Source organism: Balaenoptera physalus, assembly GCF_965194825.1.
Source record: "Balaenoptera physalus genome assembly, chromosome: 18".
NCBI classification, from domain to species: Eukaryota; Metazoa; Chordata; class Mammalia; order Artiodactyla; family Balaenopteridae; genus Balaenoptera; species Balaenoptera physalus.
The window spans coordinates 72,994,669-73,018,530 of record NC_138899.1 but is presented as its reverse complement, the minus strand read 5'-3'; the positions used below and the strand labels follow the sequence as shown (position 1 = coordinate 73,018,530).

At 39.0% G+C, this 23,862-nt stretch overlaps 1 protein-coding gene across 8 annotated transcripts in view; it reads left to right on the top strand.

Moving 5' to 3' along the window:
• Positions 1 to 23,862, top strand: part of FRY (FRY microtubule binding protein) — a 434,377-nt gene that overhangs the window by 343,505 nt on the left and 67,010 nt on the right. For all 8 annotated transcript variants that reach the window (XM_082435479.1, XM_082435480.1, XM_082435473.1 and 5 more), the window contains 8 exons: positions 806 to 960; positions 8,442 to 8,541; positions 8,856 to 9,027; positions 13,449 to 13,705; positions 14,154 to 14,300; positions 15,470 to 15,638; positions 16,604 to 16,694; positions 21,852 to 21,934. In XM_082435479.1, the coding sequence (XP_082291605.1) occupies positions 806 to 960; positions 8,442 to 8,541; positions 8,856 to 9,027; positions 13,449 to 13,705; positions 14,154 to 14,300; positions 15,470 to 15,638; positions 16,604 to 16,694; positions 21,852 to 21,934 (1,174 nt within the window). The remainder of the gene's footprint in view (positions 1 to 805; positions 961 to 8,441; positions 8,542 to 8,855; positions 9,028 to 13,448; positions 13,706 to 14,153; positions 14,301 to 15,469; positions 15,639 to 16,603; positions 16,695 to 21,851; positions 21,935 to 23,862) is intronic.

The window sequence follows — 23,862 nt, the reverse complement described above, 5'->3', positions numbered from 1 at the left end:
AGTTTAAAAAAAAGCAAAAAAAAAGAAATGAAAAGAATATAGCTCCCATCTGGGCCCATACCCTATAATATAAGAACAAACAAGGCATAATCTTTCCTTCTCCACCTTGTTGCTACTGGCAGGAGAATGGACAACTTCAGGAAGAGGCAGGAAAATGTTCCTTTCTGAGGGGAATATAGCCTCCAGACACCAGGCTTGTCCTGGACAAATGTGACCATCCAGCATTTAACAGTAGCTTCAAGAATCATCAGTTAATGATCCTATTAATTCTATCTAGTATGATGATCTTTTCATATGAAAGTCTCTGATTAAAAAGAGCTTATTGATATTGTATTTCTTTTTAAAAGATTGCCAGCTAAGCTGTACACCGTATATTTAGTGATCAAGCCTCATAAACATATCCCCTCTGATCTTCTTCATTAAAAGACTTTGCATTCATGAAGGCTATCCTTTTATATATTTAAATTTTTTAAACCAAATACATGTATTTTTCAAAACTATTTTAAATACAAAAAAGAAACATTGCCAATGAAGTCTTTATCACCTTTTCAGAGTTAAAAATCGAGAATGAGTGGACCCTATATGACAGATTTACACTGAGTCAAATTTAGTTTATACATTTCAGTTTTCAGTTGCAACATTGCATCCTCTTAAAGAGGAATTCCTAGAATAAAAACTAATCAAGATAAATGTTTAGTGTTCACTTTCCTTTTACACAATTTGTATTCGCTAAGCTTGATTTTGTGTCTTTCCCTTGAATAATCTTTCATTAAGCGTGAATCATTGCTTTCCTCCATGTGTTCAGGTTCATCAGCTTGGCTGCGAAGTTGTTGTCTTGCTATTGGAACTAAATCCTGACCAAATAAATCTTTTCAATTGGGCAATTGACCGATGCTACACTGGTTCCTACCAACTCGCATCCGGCTGCTTCAAAGCCATAGCAACTGTGTGTGGAAGCAGGTATGAATTCTTTAAGTGGAAGGTACTGGGCACTGGCAAATGCAATTAAGGTTACTCTTCATCCTATGAATAATTGAGAGCTGACTGTTTTTGCAAATATTTGAACAGAGTAAATTCTAAGGAAATACAAAATGGCCTATCTTTCCCCAGCAGATAGCCTATTCCCTCTAAGTTTACAGCTACGTTGATTTTTCTTTCTACTAGGAGAATGGTTTGTAGTTATAGCCTGGAAATTTTTTTTTAATTGCCTGGAAATTTATAACGAAGTATTAGAGCAGGATTTGAAAATGATAAAGATACATTAAAGGAATTTCTAGAAATGTTTGTGACAGGTATGAACTGTGAGCACTTCAGCCATTTTGAGACCAAACTAAACACAGGAAGCAACGTAAAAATGTTACATTTCTCTTGCCCAAACCTTGAGAAAAGAAAAAAAGAAAGAGAAATGTGTCTCCTGGGATTCCATGGATTACACTTTTAAAACCACTGCCCTAGCTATGTAAATTAGTCATTCAGTGGAGTCATTCAGTTCTATAATTTATTGAAAGAAATGTTTTCATGACTAAGACGAAAGGGTTAATGAAGGCTCCCCATATTGCAAAAGCTATTCCCAAGAAAGAGCTTATTATGTATTAGAAATCGAGAGAAGGCGGCTCAAGTTTATTTTATTTTATTTTTTTTAACATCTTTATTGGAGTATAATTGCTTTACAATGGTGTGTTAGTTTCTGCTGTATAACAAAGTGAATCAGCTATACATATACATATATCCCCATATCTCCTCCCTCTTGCGTCTCCCTCCTGCCCTCCCTATCCCACCCCTCTAGGTGGTCACAAAGCACCGAGCTGATCTCCCTGTGCTATGTGGCTGCTTCTCACTAGCTATCTATTTTACATTTGGTAGTGTATATATGTCCATGCCACTCTCTCACTTTGTCCCAGCTTACCCTTCCCCCTCCCCATGTCCTCAAGTCCATTCTCTACGTCTGCGTCTTTATTCCTGTCCTGCCCCTAGGATCTTCAGAACCTTTTTTTTTTTTTTTTTTTAGATTCCATATGTATGTGTTAGCATACGGTATTTGTTTTTCTCTTTCTGACTTACTTCACTCTGTATGACAGACTCTACGTCCATCCACCTCACTACAAATAACTCAATTTCGTTTCTTTTTATGGCCGAGTAATATTCCATTGTATATATGTGCCACATCTTTATCCATTCATCTGTCAATGGACACTTAGGTTGCTTCCATGTTCTGCTATTGTAAATAGAGCTGCAATGAACATTGTGGTACATGACTCTTTTTGAATTATGGTTTTCTCTGGATATATGCCCAGTAGTGGGATTGCTGGGTCATATGGTAGTTCTATTTTCAGTTTTTTAAGGAACCTTCATTCTGTTCTCTATAGTGGCTGTATCAATTTACATTCCCACCAACAGTGCAAGAGGGTTCCCTTTTCTCCACACCCTCTCCAGCATTTATTGTTTGTAGATTTTTTGATGATGGCCATTCTGACTGGTGTGAGGTGATACCTCATTTGTAGTTTTGATTTGCATTTCTCTAATGATTAGTGATGTTGAGCATCCTTTCATGTGTTTGTTAGCAATCTGTATATCTTCTTTGGAGAAATGTCTATTTAGGTCTTCTGCCCATTTTTGGACTGGGTTTTTTTATATTGAGCTGCATGAGCTGCTTGTAAATTTTGGAGATTAATCCTTTGTCAGTTGCTTCATTTGCAAATATTTTCTCCCATTCTGAGGGTTGTCTTTTGGTCTTGTTTATGGTTTCCTTTGCTGTGCAAAAGCTTTTAAGTTTCATTAGGTCCCATTTGTTTATTTTTGTTTTTATTTCCATTTCTCTAGAAGGTGGGTCAAAAAGGATCTTGCTGTTATTTATGTCACAAGTTTATTTTTGAAAGGACTGATATAGGCTGTTGATTGTCCCTTTTAATTAAATATTACATTTTAAATAGCTATCTTGAGCTACAGGGTGAAGGGAATAAATGTAAATTAGTTGTAAATTCCAACCTGTTATGGTTCTAAATTAATAGGAACAGTATTTTAGAAGACATCTACTTTCAATCAACCTAAGATGAACATGCTTTTTAAAGAGGCAAGTTTCTCTTTAATATTTTTCTTTCTTTTATAAAGATAGTAGATAACATTTCATGTGTAAAGCTTTCGTTTTCCATAATCTTAGTAGTAAAATTTTTTTTCTACATATACGTTAATTTCCATAAAAGTCATATCAGATGAACATAATCTAAACTGTCTGATTTTCCATTGGTTTATTTCTTGATGTTAGCAATGCTAAGTAATATTTATTTATCCTATTGGATATTACCAAAATAACATTTTTTATAAGAGTCTCTTTCTCTGGAGTGTTGTTTTATTTTCAGGTATTTCAACATTCTAAAAATAAATTTCTGTTCTTTGATTTTTAAAAATGTATTTAGAATCTATGACTTAGACCATAGATTCATTTGACAGAAATGAGAGTAATAAAAGTTTGCTCTCTTCACTGCCCTTCTCCCAGTGAACTTGGTTTGAACTATCCTAGTCACATTTATTTCATTGCATGGCCCTCTCCTAAAATATCACACTGCATTCCTCTGGATAAATCTAGGTATTTTTTTTAGGGAGCACAAATAAATGTTTTATGACTTTAGCAATATAGTCTCAATTCCAGTAATATCTCAGTCACAAAAATATTAGGATATAAAGCCCTCTATGTTTAGAGTAGATTTTTTAAGATAGCATCCTAAAATATTTTGGTTTCTTAAACAAATATCGCCTATCAGCTTATTTCACAACACTCATCTGTTCAGAGGGAAGGTCAGAGGGCCAGGCAATGCCATGGCTGCAACCTCACTGCCAAGGCAGTAGCCAACATGTGACCACAAATGGTGGTCGTTTCTCACCACAGGGCACGTTCAGAATTTAACGTTTCAGCTGTGGCTTAAATTTGCCCTCTTTTCCCATAAGTTCTCAGTCTATATAGTCTGGATAAGCCTCCAGATTTGTTTGCACAATCCTCACACCTCAGTTTTCAGTACTTTTTTCAAAAGCAATTCTGGTGTTTTAGACTTTGTTTTCTGCAAGTTTGCTTCTAAAAAACACCTAAATAACTTATGAAATAATCTGTTCCTAAAAAAATCATACATAAACTGGATCATATTTTAAATTCCTCAAACAAGGTGTCTGTGCAGTAACTCCTGCAACAAGACATACCCTAAAGTGAAGAATTCTTCCTGTAAAGAAAAGAATTACCTCTTCCTTGTCCAATGAGAATGATCATACACTGTATTTATTTTTGTAGGAATATGACAGTTTATAAGCAGACTCATTTATTAAGGAACCACTTATAACTGACCTTAAAATACCTAAAAGATTTAACATTTTAAAAATGCTCTTGTGGATTAAAATTTTCTACCTTTAGTTTTAGAACTAAAGCAATTTTTACGTAGTTAATATATCAATCCTTATATTCAGCAGCTGTGATAATGGGAAAAAATGGTTCTCTGCATTCTTCTTTTTAGTTTATTTCTATAAATGACTCTCTGTGTGTGTGCGTACGTGCGTGTGTTGTGAACTTGCTGGTCTCCAGTCAAAACTATAACTTAACTATAACTACGATCTGACTGGTGATGTTGAGAGATTTGGAAGTCAGAGTGGAACATGAATAGGACCAGGGGAAGCGAGGATAAAAGTAGAAAGTGATGGTGGAACTAATAATATTAGTTTTGAAGCATTTTTCATAATGTATGTTTCATATTTGATTAAAATCTATTAAATGCAGCCCAGTACTATAATTTAGCCCAAAAGAAAATAGCTCACCTGTCAGACAGCATTAGTTCAAATAACTGTTTGGTTTCTGTGTGTGTTCTTATTAATTCTTCCCTCAACTCCAAGTTATATCAGTTTGGAAGAGATAGGAAAATTGAGAAAGAGATTAAATGGCTTTCCAAGGTTATAAATCAAGGTAAATAATATGCTCTATATTAAAAGTATAGACCGCTTCCAATCACTAGCTTAACTCAACAGAATTCTCTTCACATTTAATTAAATACTTAAGAATGCCATTGTTTTTACTCTTACTCTGTAACATACTACTAGAATATAGTTAATAGATGTCTTAGAATTATATGCAAGATCAAAGTTTTAACTTTTAAAGAAATTTGTTGGGTTTATTTTTGGAGGTGGTTTTTGTTGTCATTGTTCTTTGCATGTCTGCCTTGCCTTAACTGTCTATAAATCTTTCCTCATTTAAATCAGGCACTGCAAACTTGAATCCTTAAAAGTAAATGCCCCACATTTCTTAAGGGAATAGCATCCGTCTGTTGCCAAGGAAGACAAGGGAAGCTTATGATTCATGAATCTCAGTCACACGCCCTAACTGGTGACGTAGAGCCTCATTTGGTTGTGTCACTCAGCTGGAGAATTTCAGGAGAGCACAGAGTTTGGGAATTTGGGCTCTGGAAACATACTGTCTTGAGTTTGAATTCTAGCTCTGCCTCTCATTAAGCTGTGTGCTCTTGAACAAGTTACTACAAATGCTTACTCATTTGTGAAATGGGAGTGATAATAGGGTTAGGGTAAGAATTAAATAAAACCAATCTATTGACCTAAGGTCTAGCACATAGTAAGCACCCTGTAAACACAAAGCTGTTATTATTCAGCAGCTGTTGGAGGCAAAGAGCTATGATGTAATCATATCAGCTGGTAAAATCTGCTTCTCTTTTTTTTTTTTTTTTTTTTTTAAGTATTTGTTTTTTTTAAAATTTATTTATTTATGGCTGTGTTGGGTCTTCGTTTCTGTGCGAGGGCTTTCTCTAGTTGTGGCGAGCGGGGGCCACTCTTCATCGCGGTGCACGGACCTCTCACTATCGCGGCCTCTCTTGTTGCGGAGCACAGGCTCCAGACGCGCAGGCTCAGTAGTTGTGGCTCACGGGCCCAGCTGCTCCGCGGCATGTGGGATCTTCCCAGACCAGGGCTCGAACCCGTGTCCCCTGCATTGGCAGGCAGACTCTCAACCACTGCGCCACCAGGGAAGCCCTCTGCTTCTCTTTAGAAGAAAATTATCCTGAGCTTCGTCATTTAGTTCTAAGTAAGCCAGAGCTAGTGGGTATGTCTCAAATTCTTCAAAATCTCCTCTCTTTCAGATTGAAAAAACAGTTTTATTTCTTGTTTACTTTCTGACCCATATTTACCTTTCATATTTGTTTTACCATTTTATTTTTATTCTGTATGAGCACAGCTGTCTTTATTTCTTTTACCCTTCCACTGCCTATGTTGAATAATTAAATACTGAAAAATGTGAGATTTGGTTTCTAAGCCTATTTTAAACATCTAAGTACAGATGTTTTATTTATGCTCTTGTACTCATTTGAGAGCTTTCTAATTTTTTCCTTCTCTGGGTTTCTTTCATTTTCTGTATCTGTGTTATTTCTTTCAATGTTGTTCCCCTTAAACTCCGTAGCTCAGTCTTAAGCAGCTAATTGAATTCCCTAATTACTTGGTCAAGTGCATAGCCCTGCATAAGAGGGAGGCTTTGTCTACCCTTCTACTGCCTTTAAATCCCCAGTGATCCTTAGTAGTTTCCAGTGTTTATTTATATTAAAAAACATATGTATTAAATCCCAGTGTCAGAGACAGCAATGTAGGTAAGACATCTCTGCTACTATGGGGCTCAGAAGAAAGTTACCTTTCTATTTTCACAGTCAGAAAGGTCTGTTTCCAGATACTGCAGTTTGTAAGAATTCCAAATTAGACTGGCCATGAAATGATCTATTGTGAGGTGTCCAAGAGGCTGATGGCACTGTGGATAAGTGTTTGAATTCTTTGGAGTCATACAAATCCAGGATGGAATCTAGGCTCCACTACTTCTCCCTAACCTTTGGCAAGTACTTAACTTCTTTAAGCCTCACAAGCTTGTTGTGAAGATTAAATAACAAATCTCGATAAAGGACTTGGTACAATAATAGCACAAAGTAAGCACATCGTAACATAAATGTTACCCATTGTTTATCGTCATCCTCACCACCATTATTTGGGGACTTTGCCCAATTTCTCACCTAACACATCAACCTCGTGCATCTTTGCTCCCTTAAAATTAAAGTTCTAGAAAAGCAGTCATTTGGGAGTGCTAATTGGTAAAGCCACTTTGGAGGGCAATATAGCAGTATCTACCAGAATTTTAATGTGCCTTTTGACCCTGCATGACCTCTTCTAGAAATCTGTTCTTCTAAAGAAATACTTGCACATTTGGTGTTTGTGGTATTATCATAGTGAAAAAAATGAAAATAACCTTTAAATGTCTGTCAACACATGTCAAAGTTTGGCTTCGCCAGGAAGCAAGACTCTGAGGTGGAGATTTGAGTCCAGGAAATTTATTAGGGAATGCCCTTGAGATCAACATCTGTGGGGAAGTGAGGGAAACAGGACTGGGCAGAGGAAAGAAGCCTCAGCCAATCCCACAGGGGTGCTGCGGGGGAGTAGGCGTGACGTTGGCCTAGGCAATTCCCAGAGAGGTATTCAGCCAAAGGTATCAGCCTGCAGCACTGTGGTGGGAGATTGAGTGCCTCAGTCCTGGAGGGGGACCAGGGTGGCACACCACGGCATCCACTACGACAGTGGTTAGTAGCGGTACGTCCATGCTGTGGAGCACAGTCCGGCTACTAGAAAGACTGAGCCTCACTGTCTGGTGAAAAAGCGAATCCCCCCACAATACACGTAGGTAGTATAACCACATTTATGTTTAAAATTCTGTGTAACGGGGGAGAGGTATTTTCATATATAACCTTTCAAAATGCTGTTCTCTCTGCCCCATGCTACCCCTTCCATGGCCTTGCTAACAATTACCATGTCTCTTGGCACTTCAGGGCTTAGTTTACTTGTTTCCTCCTTCAAAAAGCCTCCTCTAACCCCAAGTCTGATGTAGGTGTCCCTTGTCGGGATTCTGTATCATGCTGTGGATAATCCCACCATAGCTCATCATAACTAGACTGTATAGTTTGTCTCCCTAACTAAACTGTAAGCCTTCCTTAGGGGAGGGCACCAGCCTTACTAACTTAGTATCATCCGTACTTTGCAGTTGTTTCTGGTAGATGTTTGGTGTTTAATAAATTTAGATAGATTGAATGAAAATAGTACGTCAGTGAGCTGTTGAGAAATTTAGACATATTGTCTTCTTCTTTTCCTCTTGTATTTGGTTTTCATTGAAATCTATTTGCAGTAGATAGACTTTTGTGTTCATTTATCCTGGTGTGACTATATTCAATTTTAACCCAAAATGGAGCTATTTCCCTTCACCTGCTAATAAACAGCAAAAGAAAGAGGGGGTGGGGGAATGGCCACATGGGCTTGGGAATGTCATTAGTAAGTGTGACCGAGGTCAGTGTGCCATCTAGAATTTTGAGAGGTAATGATTTATCAAGATTACTAGCCAGGCTGTCTCTTAAACTATGCTGTTTATTTTTTTTTAGGAACTATCCCTTTGACATAGTGACATTGTTAAACCTTGTTCTATTCAAGGCTTCTGACACCAACAGAGAGATTTATGAAATCTCCATGCAGCTCATGCAGGCACGTATCATTGACTACGTTGAAATTTCCATCCTCGAGCACAGAAAATAGAAATGGTAGTTGATCTACTGGATTGCTATTTATTGATACGTATTTATTTATTTCTGCATATCACCGGTGGATATGATGAGTGAGAAAACAATTACATAATCTCCTGTAAACATAGGAAGCAGCTGATGCTTTACCTTTAATACAATATTAAAATATTCATTCGTTAGTTTTTATTACAAAACTTTATTCAATATAAATACTCCTGAGATAGCCAGCCAATGTTTTTTCATACTGTTTATTACTTTCCTACTACTTCTTTATAGATCCTTGAAGCAAAGCTTTTTGTGTACTCGAAGAAAGTAGCTGAACAAAGACCTGGAAGTATTCTCTATGGAACACACGGCCCGTTGCCGCCCCTGTACAGTGTGTCACTAACCCTCTTGTCGTGTGAACTGGCCAGGATGTACCCCGAGCTCACTCTCCCTCTCTTCTCAGGTACCATGTGATAGTCAGTCATGACATATGTGATCATTTCTGCTTTAAGTGTTCTTACTTTTTAAATTCTAGTGTAATTTAGAATCAAAATTATTGATGCTAAATTTGTAGCTCAAAATTACTCTGGGCTAAGTTCAGTTACATATAAGAGTAAATTCTAGAATATCTTTAAAACAGTGTATTTATCTAAAATAGTGTAGGTATAAATAAACATAGGACAAATGTGAAGATGCTTAGATGCATCATAATACTTTACATACACTGTGTATGTAAAATTTCCCAAAGAAATTAAATATGGGTGGTATAACTTCTAATACAAATAATTGCTGTAAGTTGTTTTTTGGTGGTGGTGATGATGGTATTTTGTAGCTTGAATGTTGATACATGTATCAGTTGTTGAGAGTTTGAATCGGGGCACATCTTTACGAGTAGTCTTTGTGAATCATGTTTTGGAAAATCCATTTATCTGAGACAGACTTAGTCACATCCTTGCATTGTGCCTGAAACAGTGGAAGGACTCAAGGAAAACCTTTTTGATAAATTAATTTTCTTCTTGGAAAACTAAAATTTATTTTTACTCACTTCAACCAAGATTTGAGTGCCACCTGTATGCCAGGCACTGTGATTGGATCCTAGGAATACCGAGGTGAATTAAACAGCCTCTCCCATCAAAGTTTCATTGTCTAGTAATAAAGAAAGCTGTGCAATCATATGATTATGATACAATTTTTAAAAAGCACATTCTCTGTATGAGATGGAAGATCAGGGAGTAATCAATTACTGGGCCAGGAATATCAGAAAAGACTTCCCAGAGAAGTTGATGTCTGAGCTGCAATTTGAAAGAAGAGTAGAAATTTGCAAAGCAGATAAATAGTTGACATTGCAGTTGGCAAGCAGACAGGCATTACAGGCCAAGGAAATATCATATGCATTGGCTTAGAGGTATAAAATAGAATGATGCATTTGAGAGATTATATAGTAGTCAGTTTGGCTAATACAACATGCAAGGAAGGGGGAAAGTTTGAGATGGTCACAGACAGGCAGAGAGGCAGAAGTCAATCTTGGAAGGCCTTGTATTGTACCCTAAGGAGTTTGTAGGCCAGTGACCACATACGTTCTCCTTAAAACCCCTCAGAAACCTGTGAACAGGAAGGGCATCCAAGCAAGCTGCTTGGTTTTTGAAAGCCACTCATCAGTTTCAAACAAGAAGAGAGGGGACGAGATCAGAGTGCATTTTAGGAAGACTGACTGCAGTGTGGTGAATGGATTAGAGAACATCCAATCTAGAGAGAAGAGACCAGTTGAGAAATGATGACAGTAGTCCACGGAGGAAATGAAGAGGACCAGAACTCAGACAGCCCAGTGAGAGCAGAGGGGAGAGACCAGAGTCAGGAGCTACTGGGCGGAGTGCACAGAAGGGAGTGCCTAGTGCTGTATCTGGGAAATGGGTGGTGATAACCCCACCTGGAGAGCCGATTTGGGGAGAAGAGGAGGGTCAGGCCAAGGCAGAGATCATGAGCTTGGTTTGGGTTATTGAGTGTAGGCATCTGTTGGACATCCTGAGTATAGACAGACCAGGGTCAAGGGAAGGCCAGCGGTCATGACTCATGGAAGACCAGAGGGGTCAGAACCATGGGAATGAATGAGGTTCTGAATGGAGAGCGTACAGAGTGAAAGAAAGAACCTGGACCCCCAACTTTTAAGGACCAGGCCAAGGAAGGGCGAGGGAGCAGAGAGGGAAGGGAGGCATGTTTATAGAAGGAGAGCACCTAGAAGGTGTGTTTTATGGAAACCTAGAGAAGACAGGACTTAGGAAGACGGAGTGGAGCAGTCCACAGTCCTATAGATCCCAGGAGATAAGGTCTAAAGATTACCCTATGGATTTCACAATTCATTGCTAACTGTCAGTAGTTTCCATGGAGAAGTAGCAGCAGAAGCCAGATCTCAGGGGCTTGGCTGAAAAGAAGCAAAAAAAGAGGGGATGGGGCTATAGTAGGATGCAGAGTCAGAGGATGAGCGAGACTCGAGCTTGTTTCTTGGCTGAGAGGGAGAAGCCAGTAAAGAGGGAGAGGCTGACTATTTGGGAGAGAGGAGATAAACAGTCCAGCAAATTTAATAAGAAAAGAGGCTCATGTATTGGGTTGCAAGTTCAAGCTAAATCTCTGTCAAGAACTGACCTTTTGGCTATTTTGATTTATGAGGAATAAGTTGTTAAAAATAACATGGAAAAATAAGGAGGTTTTAATAGATTCCTCGCTTTTGTTTATACTGCCTTCACCATTAAAAACCCTGTGGTGGGATTTTTACTGCCTGTAATTTCAGATGACTTAATTCCTTGTACGTAGCCAGGCCAGTTGTTCAGGTCTCTCCCCAAAGCCAGCAAATGTATATGGGATCCCACTGACATTGTCTCACAGTTTATTTAATTTGTTTCTAAAGAGGTGAAGGAGGGGTTGTCCGTGTGCCATGGCATTTTTTTCCTCTTTTCCCTTTAAAACATCTCTAAAAATCCAGGCCCTGATCTAGGTGCCTGGGGTACCACAGACAGACATCCCCACCCCCTCGGACCTTATGTCTGACAGACAAGATAAAATAAACATAAATAAGCAAATTATTTATAAATTTTATAAATATAAAGCTATAAATGCAAACTTATTTTCAACAAGTGAGTAATATGATAGAACGTGATTATTGCTACATAGATTTTTATACCGCTGTTGAAAGATGACAGGTATTCTTAAAGCAGTTGTCCCTCTGATTGGAAAGGTTTATTTCTCTCCAAAGTCCCAATAAATTTTTTGTGTCATAAAAATCCATGATATCAGTCATCACATTCATGTAAGTTTAGAAATTAAGTAAATTTTGAAATTTTGACCTGTGTGAAATATAACAGCATAACATGTCTGATTATTGTGCACAGCATTAAGTATATTCTTATTCTTCAAAATAAAAAATTGTCATTTTAATTTCAGGACAAGGGCCAAATCAATTAAAGCTACTGTTTCAGGGATGGGGTGGATTATCTCGGTATAATTCCTGGCATCCGTGTTGTTCTATTGTGTAGCAGGCATGGGCTCTCTAAATGAGATTACATGCCTCGCTGGATGATAAAAAATGCATCAGGCCAAGCTTTCTAATTTCCGTTAGGATAAAACAGTTTCTTCCATAAATATTAGAAATAGGAGATGACTTCAGAACTTGCAGCATATACATAAAGCTGTGCTTTTATTTTATTTCTATAGAAAGCTTATTCAGATTGTAAAATTAAATGCTGCTGGCAGTGAAACAATGTAAGAATGCTATCAGAGGAAGTAATGGTGAGATGACCGGGCTGGTCATATAGTTTTACCCTTTTGACTCCTTACTTCGTAAAACAAAGCGTGGCATTGAAAGCACACTTTCCACATAGTTGGCAGTTTTCAAGTAGACACCACGGACATGAGTCCACACACTGGGTTTGTTCTTCCTGGAAGTTTGCATTTCACTTTTTTTTTTTTTAATTATTTATTTATTTATTTATTTATTTATGGCTGTGTTGGGTCTTCGTTTCTGTGCGAGGGCTTTCTCTAGTTGCGGCAAGTGGGGGCCACTCTTCATCGCGGTGCGCGGGCCTCTCACTATCGTGGCCTCTCTTGTTGCGGAGCACAGGCTCCAGACGCACAGGCTCAGTAATTGTGGCTCACGGGCCTAGTCGCTCCGCGGCATGTGGGATCTTCCCAGACCAGGGCTCGAACCCGTGTCCCCTGCATTGGCAGGCAGACTCTCAACCACTGCGCCACCAGGGAAGCCCCATGCATTTCACTTTTTAACAGCTAATGGTTCATGCAAGGCACTCTGTAAAATATAGGCATAGTTGAAAGGTAAGTCATTGTTATAACAATCGTAACTGCTGTTTATTAAGAGCCTGCTGGATGGCAAGCCCTGTGCTGAGTATATTATACACGTTATGATTGTATCTTTTAATCCTCACAATCGCCCAATGCAGGACCCGATGGGCCCCATTTTACAGATGAGGAAATTGAGGAACAGAGAGGTTAAATAACTATCCCAGAGTCTCATGCAGCTAATAGGTGGAAGAACTGGGATCTGGTCACATGTCCTTCTGACTCCAAGTCCCCTGTTTCGTCCACCCTAACGTACCTCTTCCACTAGCAGTGGATCTGAATCCAGGAGGTCTTGCATCCCATCCCACCAAGCCTGTGCTCTCCCCGCTGTGCTCTCACTTTCCTCCACGGAGCACCTGCTGAGAAGTGAGGGGCTGGAGGACAAGCCTCAGTTGTAAGATTGTATGGCCTTGGGGAGCTGCTGTATATGAAAATGCTTTGTAAACGGAGGGCTCTGTTGGATCTGTCACTTGCTGTTCATCTTTCGGTTTAGTCTGATGAGATGACGTGGCTCTCGGTTCCTGCCCTTCCCTCTAGAGGTCAGCCAGCGGTTCCCCACGACGCACCCGAACGGCCGTCAGATCATGCTCACCTACCTGCTGCCCTGGCTGCACAACATTGAGCTGGTGGACAGCAGGCTGCTCCTCCCAGGGTCGAGTCCCAGCAGCCCAGAGGACGACGTCAAGGACCGGGAAGGAGAGGCGGCGGCTTCTCACGGGCTGAAAGGCAATGGCTGGGGCTCCCCAGAAGCTACGTCCCTGGTGCTGAATAACCTCATGTACATGACAGCCAAGGTAAACTCCAAGGAATCATGCCTCCATCCCGTGCTCCCACATCCCGGGAAACCCGGGATTATACTTGGGGGAAGTGTCATCTACCATTAAAAGTCACAAAAATAGGGTGTGGTTGGTGGTGACGGTTGCATAACAGTGTGAATGTGCTTCATGCCACTGAACTGTACACGTAAAAATGGTTAAGATGGGAAACTTTATGTTTATTTTACCACAATTTTAATCGTGATCCTAATCATCATCATCATCCTAACATTTGAAAAATCATCTGAATAAATATTGTGCATTATAAATTCCTAAAAAGTGGCATCTTTCTGATGAATGGCCATTTTCCCCCTTCTTATGATTTTGAGATGACCGTGACCCTTAAAATGACTTTTGATCGGACATTTTGCATCCTCACGTTTTTCCTATGTGTCTCCCGAGCCGGTTTTTATTTTGTTGGTTACAGTATGGAGATGAAGTTCCTGGACCAGAAATGGAAAATGCCTGGAATGCTTTAGCCAACAACGAGAAATGGAGCAACAACCTGAGGGTCTCCTTGCAGTTCCTGATCAGCCTGTGTGGGGTTAGCAGTGACACGCTTCTCCTGCCCTACGTGAGTGCCCCTCTGACCTTCAGTGGTCGTTACTCCGTCAGTGGTTCCATCAGTGGTTTGCAAGTCGGAATGTGCTCTTTGCTCCAAGTAGAACAGAGATGTCAGATTTCATCAGTCATGCTAATCTACTGTGAGCTTTCTAGCTATTATATAAAAGTTCCCTTCTGCCCCTCTGAGATGCGGACTAGTGTCCTAGTGACACCTCTGTCATCCCCTTTCTAAGACTTTGGACACAGAAACCTATGAATTTAGGCATAGACATTTTTCTAACAATTACCTATAAATCTGTCTTCTAGAAACATTAGACCCACCCGTTATGTAAGAGAAACTAGGTGTCCCATTATATTTTTACTAATAAAGTGTTTCATGTTTACTTCCTGATGCTCTTCAAACAATAAAAATGCAGAATATCCCAGTTTGTCTCTTCAAAGGCAGGTGGTAAGAGAGAGAAAGAAGCAAAGAGAAATCCTACTGAGATTCCCACCACTTAGTGTTTGTATTTAAAGGTGAGGTGATCAACAAAACCACTACATGTTTAAAACCCTGACTCAGTTGGCCTCTGTGTGCTGGTTGCTTTTCTGAGAGATTCTGCGCCTGCCGGCTGTTCTGGGTCACATCAGCCGCGTTACAGCTTCCGTGCCTCAGGTTTGGGGGCTATGGTGATGCAGACCTTTAGTCCAGAGTTATTTTTGCAACTTAAAACTCTGCAGACAGCTCAGACTCGTTTGTTTCTTGGGTAGAAGAAAGTAGCAGGAGACTGAGGTTTTTTGTTTTTTTTTTAACAGAAACAGCTAGCAGTTTTCCCCCCATGGTTTTGTATAAATAAAATACTTTCTCAAGATAAGACCTTACATGGCAAGTTTTTAGTTTAGATAGAATCATGTTTAGCCCACAAGTTATCCCCAAGGTAACTTTCGTAAACTCAGCCATTAAGGAAGGTAAGGCCTTTAACCACACACTCCTATCAGGTGTGCATGTGAAAAGGGGTGAATTTTAACCCAGACACTTGACTCCTCCTGGGAGAGAAGGAGGATGAGCTATAGGGTGAGCGCTCCTGGGGGATGATGTGGTCATCAAAATGAACGGGTTACCATCTCTGCTGTCGACAGCCTAACATTCTTGCGGGCGTGTTCTGCAAGATATCCCTTGTGTTCTGTTTTTCGTCTCAGATTAAAAAGGTGGCCATATACTTGTGCCGTAATAACACCATTCAAACCATGGAGGAGCTTCTGTTTGAGCTACAGCAGACGGAGCCGGTGAACCCCATCGTCCAGCACTGTGACAACCCGCCCTTCTACCGCTTCGCGGCCAGCAGCAAGGCCTCGGCAGCAGCCTCCGGTAGGGCACAGGCGGCTGGGTAGACACCTTGCCGTGGAGCTCTGGATTTACCTTTATGTAGAGCATTGAAAGCTTATGAGCATGTGTTTGTTACTTTCTCTTATTCCTACATATACACTCATTTAAAAGACGGCTTAAGGATAGCTGAGACTCTCAGGGCCTTGTCTGATGAATGAAATGATTTTGTAAGGATAACCAGTAGTCGGGACCCAGGGACTCACATGCCACAGAGTTTTTTGCTTTAGGCTGAGCTTAGGGTGGACACTACTCATTTAGGTATCTCATTTCTGGATCTTCCTTCTTGTATCGATGGAATTCTCTTGGCTAATATTCTCCCAGGGTTTACTAAAATGCCCCCTGACCAGTGTTATCACTTTCAATAAGTTGGTCTCTCAGCATCATTTTATGAAATATATACCACCCTCCTCAAATTCCTTGATGCTATCTTCCTTTCAATTCACCTAACACTGTAACTACCTTCAAACCTCTCTCCTCCCCTGGTCTCTTATGCCCTCTGTGTGCCCCACATCCTGCTGCCAGAGCAGTGTTCTTGAGAAGAAGCAGTGGCCTAGGGATCAGAAGCTCTAGGTACTTGGAAATGCTTCACTAACATTCGTTTAATAACTCCTGGACCCAGAAATGCTAAAGCAGCTAACAGCAGGGCTGGCCACTATAAATAAGCTTGTTACCTAAGTAGCCAGGAAGAAAGGGTTTCAAGAATGTTTGCAGCCTCGCTTTATAAGAGAGTTGAGGAATTTGGTTTGACCATAACAGATGTCTGGGATTCTCCATTTCAGTGGGGCAGGCTTGGAAGGTTGTTTAGAATGTCTGAGATTGTGCAGAAGATGTAAGGAATCTCACAAACAGATTTTACAGGAAATCCTTTCCTGGAATTACTTGAGACTTGAGCTTGACCCCATCGCAGGAATTTCTTTCTAAGTGTTGTTCTTTAATCCCGTCTACAGGAACCACCTCCAGCAGCAATACAGTGGTTGCTGGCCAGGACAGTTTCCCAGACGCTGAGGAGAGCAAGATATTGAAAGAATCTGATGAGAGGTTGGTGCACAAATTTGGTTTAATATCCAGCTTAACTTTCAGCAATTGTCTATACAAAGCATTAGCAAAATTTGTGGGGCTTCATAAATTTCACACACACACACACACACACACACATACACACATCCTTCTTTGTTTTTTAGAAACACAGATTGACTTTCAGACTCCGCTCTGTATATCCCTAAAGATAACAATTTCCTGCTGAGCAAAGCCAGAGGAGAGAAAGATTAAGAGAGATGTTGTTCTGGTGGCTGAAGCCTACTTACCCCAGGGCTTAATAAAAAACACAGGTTGTTCTGCTAGTGGGCACAGACCGTCTGGAGTTAGAGGGAATTTCCACGTGAAATGTTCAAATCTGGGTCTTGAATAATTTCTTAGAGATAGAGTAGTTATCTTGAGGTGAATTCTATGAAACATCATCATTCTTCTTTTACCTTTACTCTGTCACCTCTGGGTTAACCAAGAACACTGTCTAAAAGAAGTCTCAATCCCCTTGCTATTAGCTCTTTAATGGTAATATTTCTCTTGTTCGTATTTCTGCCCTCACGTTGTCTAGGAGCTACCCATAAGTAAGCAAAATCTGGATCACTATTTCCTGCAGTTGGTTATGAAGAGCAGAGAGACCAACCAAAAGAGATAACAGGACTCAAATTTGAAAATTAAAATTAGAATGATTCTCATGGTGTTGAAAACTCCTTAGGTTGAATATTTTCTAGTGAAAAGTAATGGGGAGCCCTGTCCCTTAAGAAATTAATAACAAGGATGAGATATTCACAAATTCATACTGGAGAAAATTTAGTGGATCAAATAATGAAAATAATTCATTTAGCCTAAAAAGCCCCTAGATGCTTCATGACCATCCTCAGGATTTCATCCTGTACACGAGAATACGTCAGGGGCTACAGGTGGAAGATTATCTGACATGCATGGGGCTGGAGTTCTGAAAGTTCATTCTCTAATTTAGGCACTTATCAAATTCCTCAACATGTTGATTACTGGCTGGCTGCACTGCCTTTAGGCAGATGCTCATCCTGTGAGCTTGCCTTCACATCAAAAGCTCTAACTCAGTAGGTCATGAATTATAGAACTTTTCCTTTACAGTTCTCCAATAAAGGCCTTTCTTTCTCAGAAATAGATAATTTTCATACTCTATACATCAATGACAGTACAAGATTATTAATTAATGTGTTATTTTTTCATCTATATTTGCCAGTACCTTCTTTGGAAAACTCCCTCATGGTAAAAAAAAAAAAAAAAATCACATATTTCTCTAAAGATATTTCTACTTTCTGGTGGGAGTGTAGCATTCTTTATCATTTAATGTGTAGTCTGAATTTTTCATGTCAATTGTATTAAGGGTAGAAAGGTGATACATTTCCATACATTAACATCTCATTACAAAGGCCCCTTTAGGACCAGAGTTCTGAGTGTTCTGCCTAAATCTTTAGTGGTAGCCTTTAAAATGAAGAAGCCAGAGACTATCTGTACTAGGCTTTCTTGTTTATCTCTTGCTTTCCTGCTCTATCATCACATCTCTGTTGGCCATTACAAAGCCTGGTGCTACCCACATTTTTACATATTTGTGCACATCTATTATTTCATACTGACTCTATCTGTTTATCTACCTATAGGTAGATTAATTGGTCATATTTATATGTATGATCATACCTATATGAATATTCTATCACAAAGGATACTGTTATTCCATTGACCCTATATTCCACCTATGCTATTTCTCTAATATAGTCTGTCTTTTCTTTGAAGGTAGACTGTGCCCTCAGCCTAAAGTATCTTTTTTCTCTGCAATCTACTTATCGCCTTCCTCCCTGTCATGTTGATTTATAGATACTTGTAAACATGCTTGTGTCTCAACCACTAGATTTTCATTCTTAGAAAACAGATTATGTAGCTCTTATACATATTTCTATCCTCAGTGATTACCCTACTATGCTGCACATAGTAATCATTTTTTAAAATGTTTATTCAGTATGTGAATGAAAATTGGAGAAACATCACAGCCCCAGAGGTGGTTAAGCTGTCCAGACACCCTCCAGCCCCCCTTTCTCCCTCCCTCTTACTAACCCCATTACACAAGACAGTTATTTACGCTGTTCTTTACAATCCTTCTAGACAAAGAGCCTACAGAGATAATCTTGGTCACAAATACTGATGACCTGGCTGCTGTGTGACGCAACTCCTGGGGGTACCAGTCACCAGAGTGCATTGTGGGGCTCCAGGGGGCACCATGGAGTTGTGCAAAGCGGCAGCCCTGATGCCATGTTCTTTACAACTAGTTAATGGTTCTTAGATATAATTCAGAAATATTTAATAATACCGTACCTACTGACATAAAATTTAGATAACTTATAGTAAAACCAGGGTAAAAGAAAAAGAGTCAAGCTAAAAGGAAAGTAAGATAGTTATGTCAAAAGTCCTAAAGAGAACTACTAAAAGTTAATATTAACCTAACATTGAGTTCCTCAATAGTCAAAGTAAGAAAAGAAAAATAGAGCAAATTTTGTAACTTTCAGTACATCAAAAAATAAACAAACAAAAGCAATTCATTGGAAGCTACTAAATAAGTATTCCTAAGCTCTAAGAAGTATTTATCATGTAGTTTTAAAAATTAAACAATAAAGTGAACACATATTTTTAATTAAAATAACAGTTCATAAAATATGCAGAAACAAACCGTTTAAGTAATTTTAATACATCAACCATTAATAAAAGCCATGAAAGGATTGTTCATAAGGAACTAAAAGCAATAAACTTTAGCTATGTAAGTTTCTGGTGATCTGTGTTGATACAGGGATAGAGATTAGTAATCCACAGAAAGTTGTGTAAGTATTAATTTGAGCAAAATCATCAAGAGAAAGTTTAGGGAAACACTTCGTGCTTCTCGTTATTCTCTTAGCAGAGCTATTTTTATGATACATTTCTAAGACATGTACCTTTATATTAAAAGACTGTTCAGTCTACTTAGTCCTTGAAATTCCTCTAGGACCTAGACCCAAAATTATTTTCTTCAACCCAGGAAAGCAAATGAACACAGCAGATTTTACTCTTGGGAATCAGTTTTTTACTTTTTCTTTTTGCCAAGTGTACACTTCCCTGCTCTGTGGTTTCAGCCTTCTCCAGAATAAAGAGAACAGTCTGGAAGGGGCTTGCCCCTCCCCTTCATCTTGGCCTCATAAACTCCTCCTAGCAATCATTTAGATCTATCTCAAAAGGAAAAGAGAAGAATTGCCATCCATTCTATAATTCTTCCCTGCCTGGCCTTCCCGAGCACGATTGTAAAACCGACGTATATCACAATTCTTGAATAGCTAGGAAGGCTGCAAAGCTCTCTGTCCTGTGGAAATCTCCAGATGTGGAATTCTTCCATCACTCTGTTTTTATTCCCTGTTGAATGATGTCTGGGCTCTGCATATGCTGTTTATATCTTTGCATTTATCAGCATAAATATGATTGTAGAACTTCTTCAGAAGGTAATAGGTTTGTCACTTTTCCAATTTCATAAGTACCAGTCTGATTTAGATAATTACGTGGCCTGATTTATATGAAACTAAGCAGATGTCCTCCATCTTCTGTTATATGGATTCACAAATTAATAGCCCAAAAGAAAAGAGAATGAAGAATGTTTGAAATACAAAGTTACTGGGAGAAAGATGGCTTGTCAGGACCAAAAAAAAAAAAAAAAGCTGCTGCAGATATCTACAGAGTGAATAAAACCAAAGGCTTTGTACTCAATACATTTCTATATTCAGAAAATCCAAATCATCGTTGCAGTGTTCTGAGGTTATACCCTGGGACAAGGTAGCATCTTAATGGTACATCCAGTACATTTTCCTGAAATATCACTCTTTCTCCATACATTGATGAGGACAGCTATAGCCGTGTATTTTCTAGTGTTCCAGAGGGAAATAGAGTGTTGATCTGCTATCAATTAGGACGGAACACCGAGTCAGTAATGTAGATAAAACCCACTTTGTATCATTTTATGTAAAGTAAATATAGACGTACAATTTCACCCACACTTTCCCTCATCCACACCCTTGCCTGACCTTATAGCTCTTTGGATGGTAAAAATGCTATTGATTTGTAAGTCTTTGGTGCCCTGAAAAGGCATTCTAGAAATCCAAGGTAGAGGTATAATAATTAATACCTTATGGTTGGAGGGCGACTTGCAGTTTTGGAAATTCTCACATCATTTCTTTTTTTTTTTTTACATCATTTCTTTTGATTCCCACAGCAGTCCCAACAAAAGATTGGGTGAAATAAATGGTGAAGTGTTATTATTATTATTCCTTTTTGGCAGGTGTGGAAACAGGGTCCCCAAGGAGGTAAAGGACTTGCCCAGGGTCACCAAGCTAGTGAGCGAGAGCTCAGCCTGAGATCACATGTCCCCACTTCTCGGAGGCAACACGGCAATAAAAGCATCCCTGTACTGCCACCTTCCTCGGCCTGACACTGGACAAGTTGCTTAGCCTCACTTGGCCTGTTTCCTCATTTGCAAAGTAAATGATGCTTATCTCAAAGTTGAATGAGTGAGATTAAATGAGTTAATGTATGTGAAGTTATTATACTTCGACCTTTTCTTCTATTTTTTTTTTTTTTTTGATTATTTCTTAAGCCACAAGAGAGACCAGACAGAAAGAGTCCCTCTGGTTATATTATACCTCAAATAGTACCTTTTCCTAAAAACACTTTAAGGAAAACTTTAAAGCTGGTTAAGTCCAAAATTTGTTATGAAACTATTTTTGTTTCCAACTATTTCCAATTCTATCTCCTTTCACTTATTCAATCATTCAGCAATTATTTCTTGACCACCTCCCATATGCCAGTTTACCATGTGAATAAAGGATTCATGTTATTCAGTAGCATGCCCATTTTATTTCCAAACAAATGTTATAATTTTCTAGTTTAATTCAAATATTAGTCTTAAAATGTTTCTTTTCAAGGTTTGAACTTGTGCTCCTGAGCAAGAGTGACCACTGGCCCTCTCGAGGACAAAAGGAATGTTTGGTGTACACTTTTTACAGTATTCTTATAGGAAAAGGATCATGAGAACTAGCTGCCCAAAAATAGTGTGTTTTTTTGTGTCACAGCACAAACACACATCTCAGTATCTCATGATGGTTGTTCTTGTATTTGAAGGTTCAGTAATGTCATTAGAGCCCATACCCGTCTGGAGTCGAGATACAGCAATAGCTCTGGAGGATCGTACGATGAGGATAAAAGTAAGTACCAACAGGCTGGGGGGGTTCAGATGGAAAGCAAAGGGTTGGAGAATAGAAAATGAGTATTTTGATTATTCTTGTTCTAATCACTAAAAAGGGGCCCATAAGTATTAAGTAACCACTTAATCCAACTATGTAGATGGGCAAGTCAGCCTCTTAAAAGTAAAAAGAAGCCAAGCAGTGCATGAATCAAAACTGTTAAAACTTCAAGCTACTACCTAAAACCATATTTTTGTATTCTTGGCCCTTTTCCTTGGTAATGCAGTTGGGGAAAGGCTAGTAAGAAATTGTCTCATGAGAAAACAAAGGTTTCCATTCAATTTTTTGACCTGTCTTGGGAGTGGATTTAACCTTTAAGCTTTGTGAGTCAGCTCACCCAGGATAGATTTGTTTTCACATTGAATATCTCAGTGGCACAGTCTCAGTGGCCAAGTGAAAACCTTGCCAGACTGGGAGATACAATTATCACAAAAATTTCATTGTACCTTGGGAAGTTGGAAAAACCAAAAAGGTCAGTGCATTCATTAATTTTGTTTAAGCCCTGGACAGGTTGTGTAGATACTCAGAAGGTGATGGGTATTACTTGTTCACAAGTTACAGAAATCCTGGAACCAAAGAACACTCCCAGTGACATTTAGGTATGCTAAGGAAATCGGTAAACTATCTGGTAGAACTTATTTGTCTATTTTGGTGGAAATCGTAATATGATATCTCATGAATTAGGTTCATTTTGTAAGTCAGTGCATTGGGCCTTTGTAGTGGTTGTTTTGAGTTGTTTTGTTCTTACAGGAAATGTGCAGAGTGGGGTAAGAGCTTAGCGGTTCTAATGACACCACATTTCAGTTGCCCTTACTTTACTTCTTAATGCAAATATAGATAGGCAATTCTCCGCCATTCAAAATACCAATGGGAGGAATGTCTAAAATCCATATATATTGCCATACTTGGGTTAAGTTTTAACTATGTCCCTATAAAACGTTTTTCTAGAAAGAGAGATTAGGGGGAAGAAAAAAAAGCTATTTGCATTTTCCCTCCTTTCTGTGCCCCATCAAGGGGCTCTGCCATCCAGACACCAAACAGTTGAATCTAGGCAGGACCAGATTTTATAGATGAAGAGAGCAGTGCCTGAGGAATGGAGTTGTTGGTTCAAGAAAAGTCATTGCTATGCAATATTTGGTAACACAGAATTTGAGGACAGAAAAACTGAATCATGAAAAACTTAGGCAGTCAAACCCTGACTCCCCCAGAATGTGACAGGCATGATATAACAAAGCAAAGCTCTCTGTGACTGTGGCTTTTACATTAGGAATATTGTTGCACTTTGGCCAGTTGACTCCTTCAAATTGTATCTCTTCGTTCTGGGTACACGACCCAGAATTTGGTAGAAAATGCCGTAACAAAGTAACAATCATTTTGAAAATACATCTTCAGAGCCCTCTGGTATTAAAACTTCATATTCCTTATATATTTTAAAATAGTGAATTTCAGGGGATAATTATAACAAAATAAGCTAATAGTTGTGTCGTTATATAAACTCAGATCACTGACTTTAGGGACAAAAAGAAAAAGTAGTAGAAGTATTTATAAAGGGAAAGAAAGGCTATTGTGAATGCAGATAAGGCATAAAGAGTAGTCTAGTATTATCATTATGGCCTCTATTTTACCCAGAAATGTTTATAACTTTGTCATACCAGCATAAACAGCATTTTAATGGGAAATTTTGGGTACAGAACTTGAATTTAATTGAGTCAGGTGTCAGTAATATTCTTCACAAGGTTACTAATATTAACTAGGGAAACTGGAGTTCACAGAAAAGTAGTTTGGGTGCTGAAGCTCAAATCTTAAATTACTCATTGAAAGAGAAAAATGCAATCAAGCTTCTCAAACAGATCCTCATCACAGAAAGTACATGAACTATATGCTAAGAT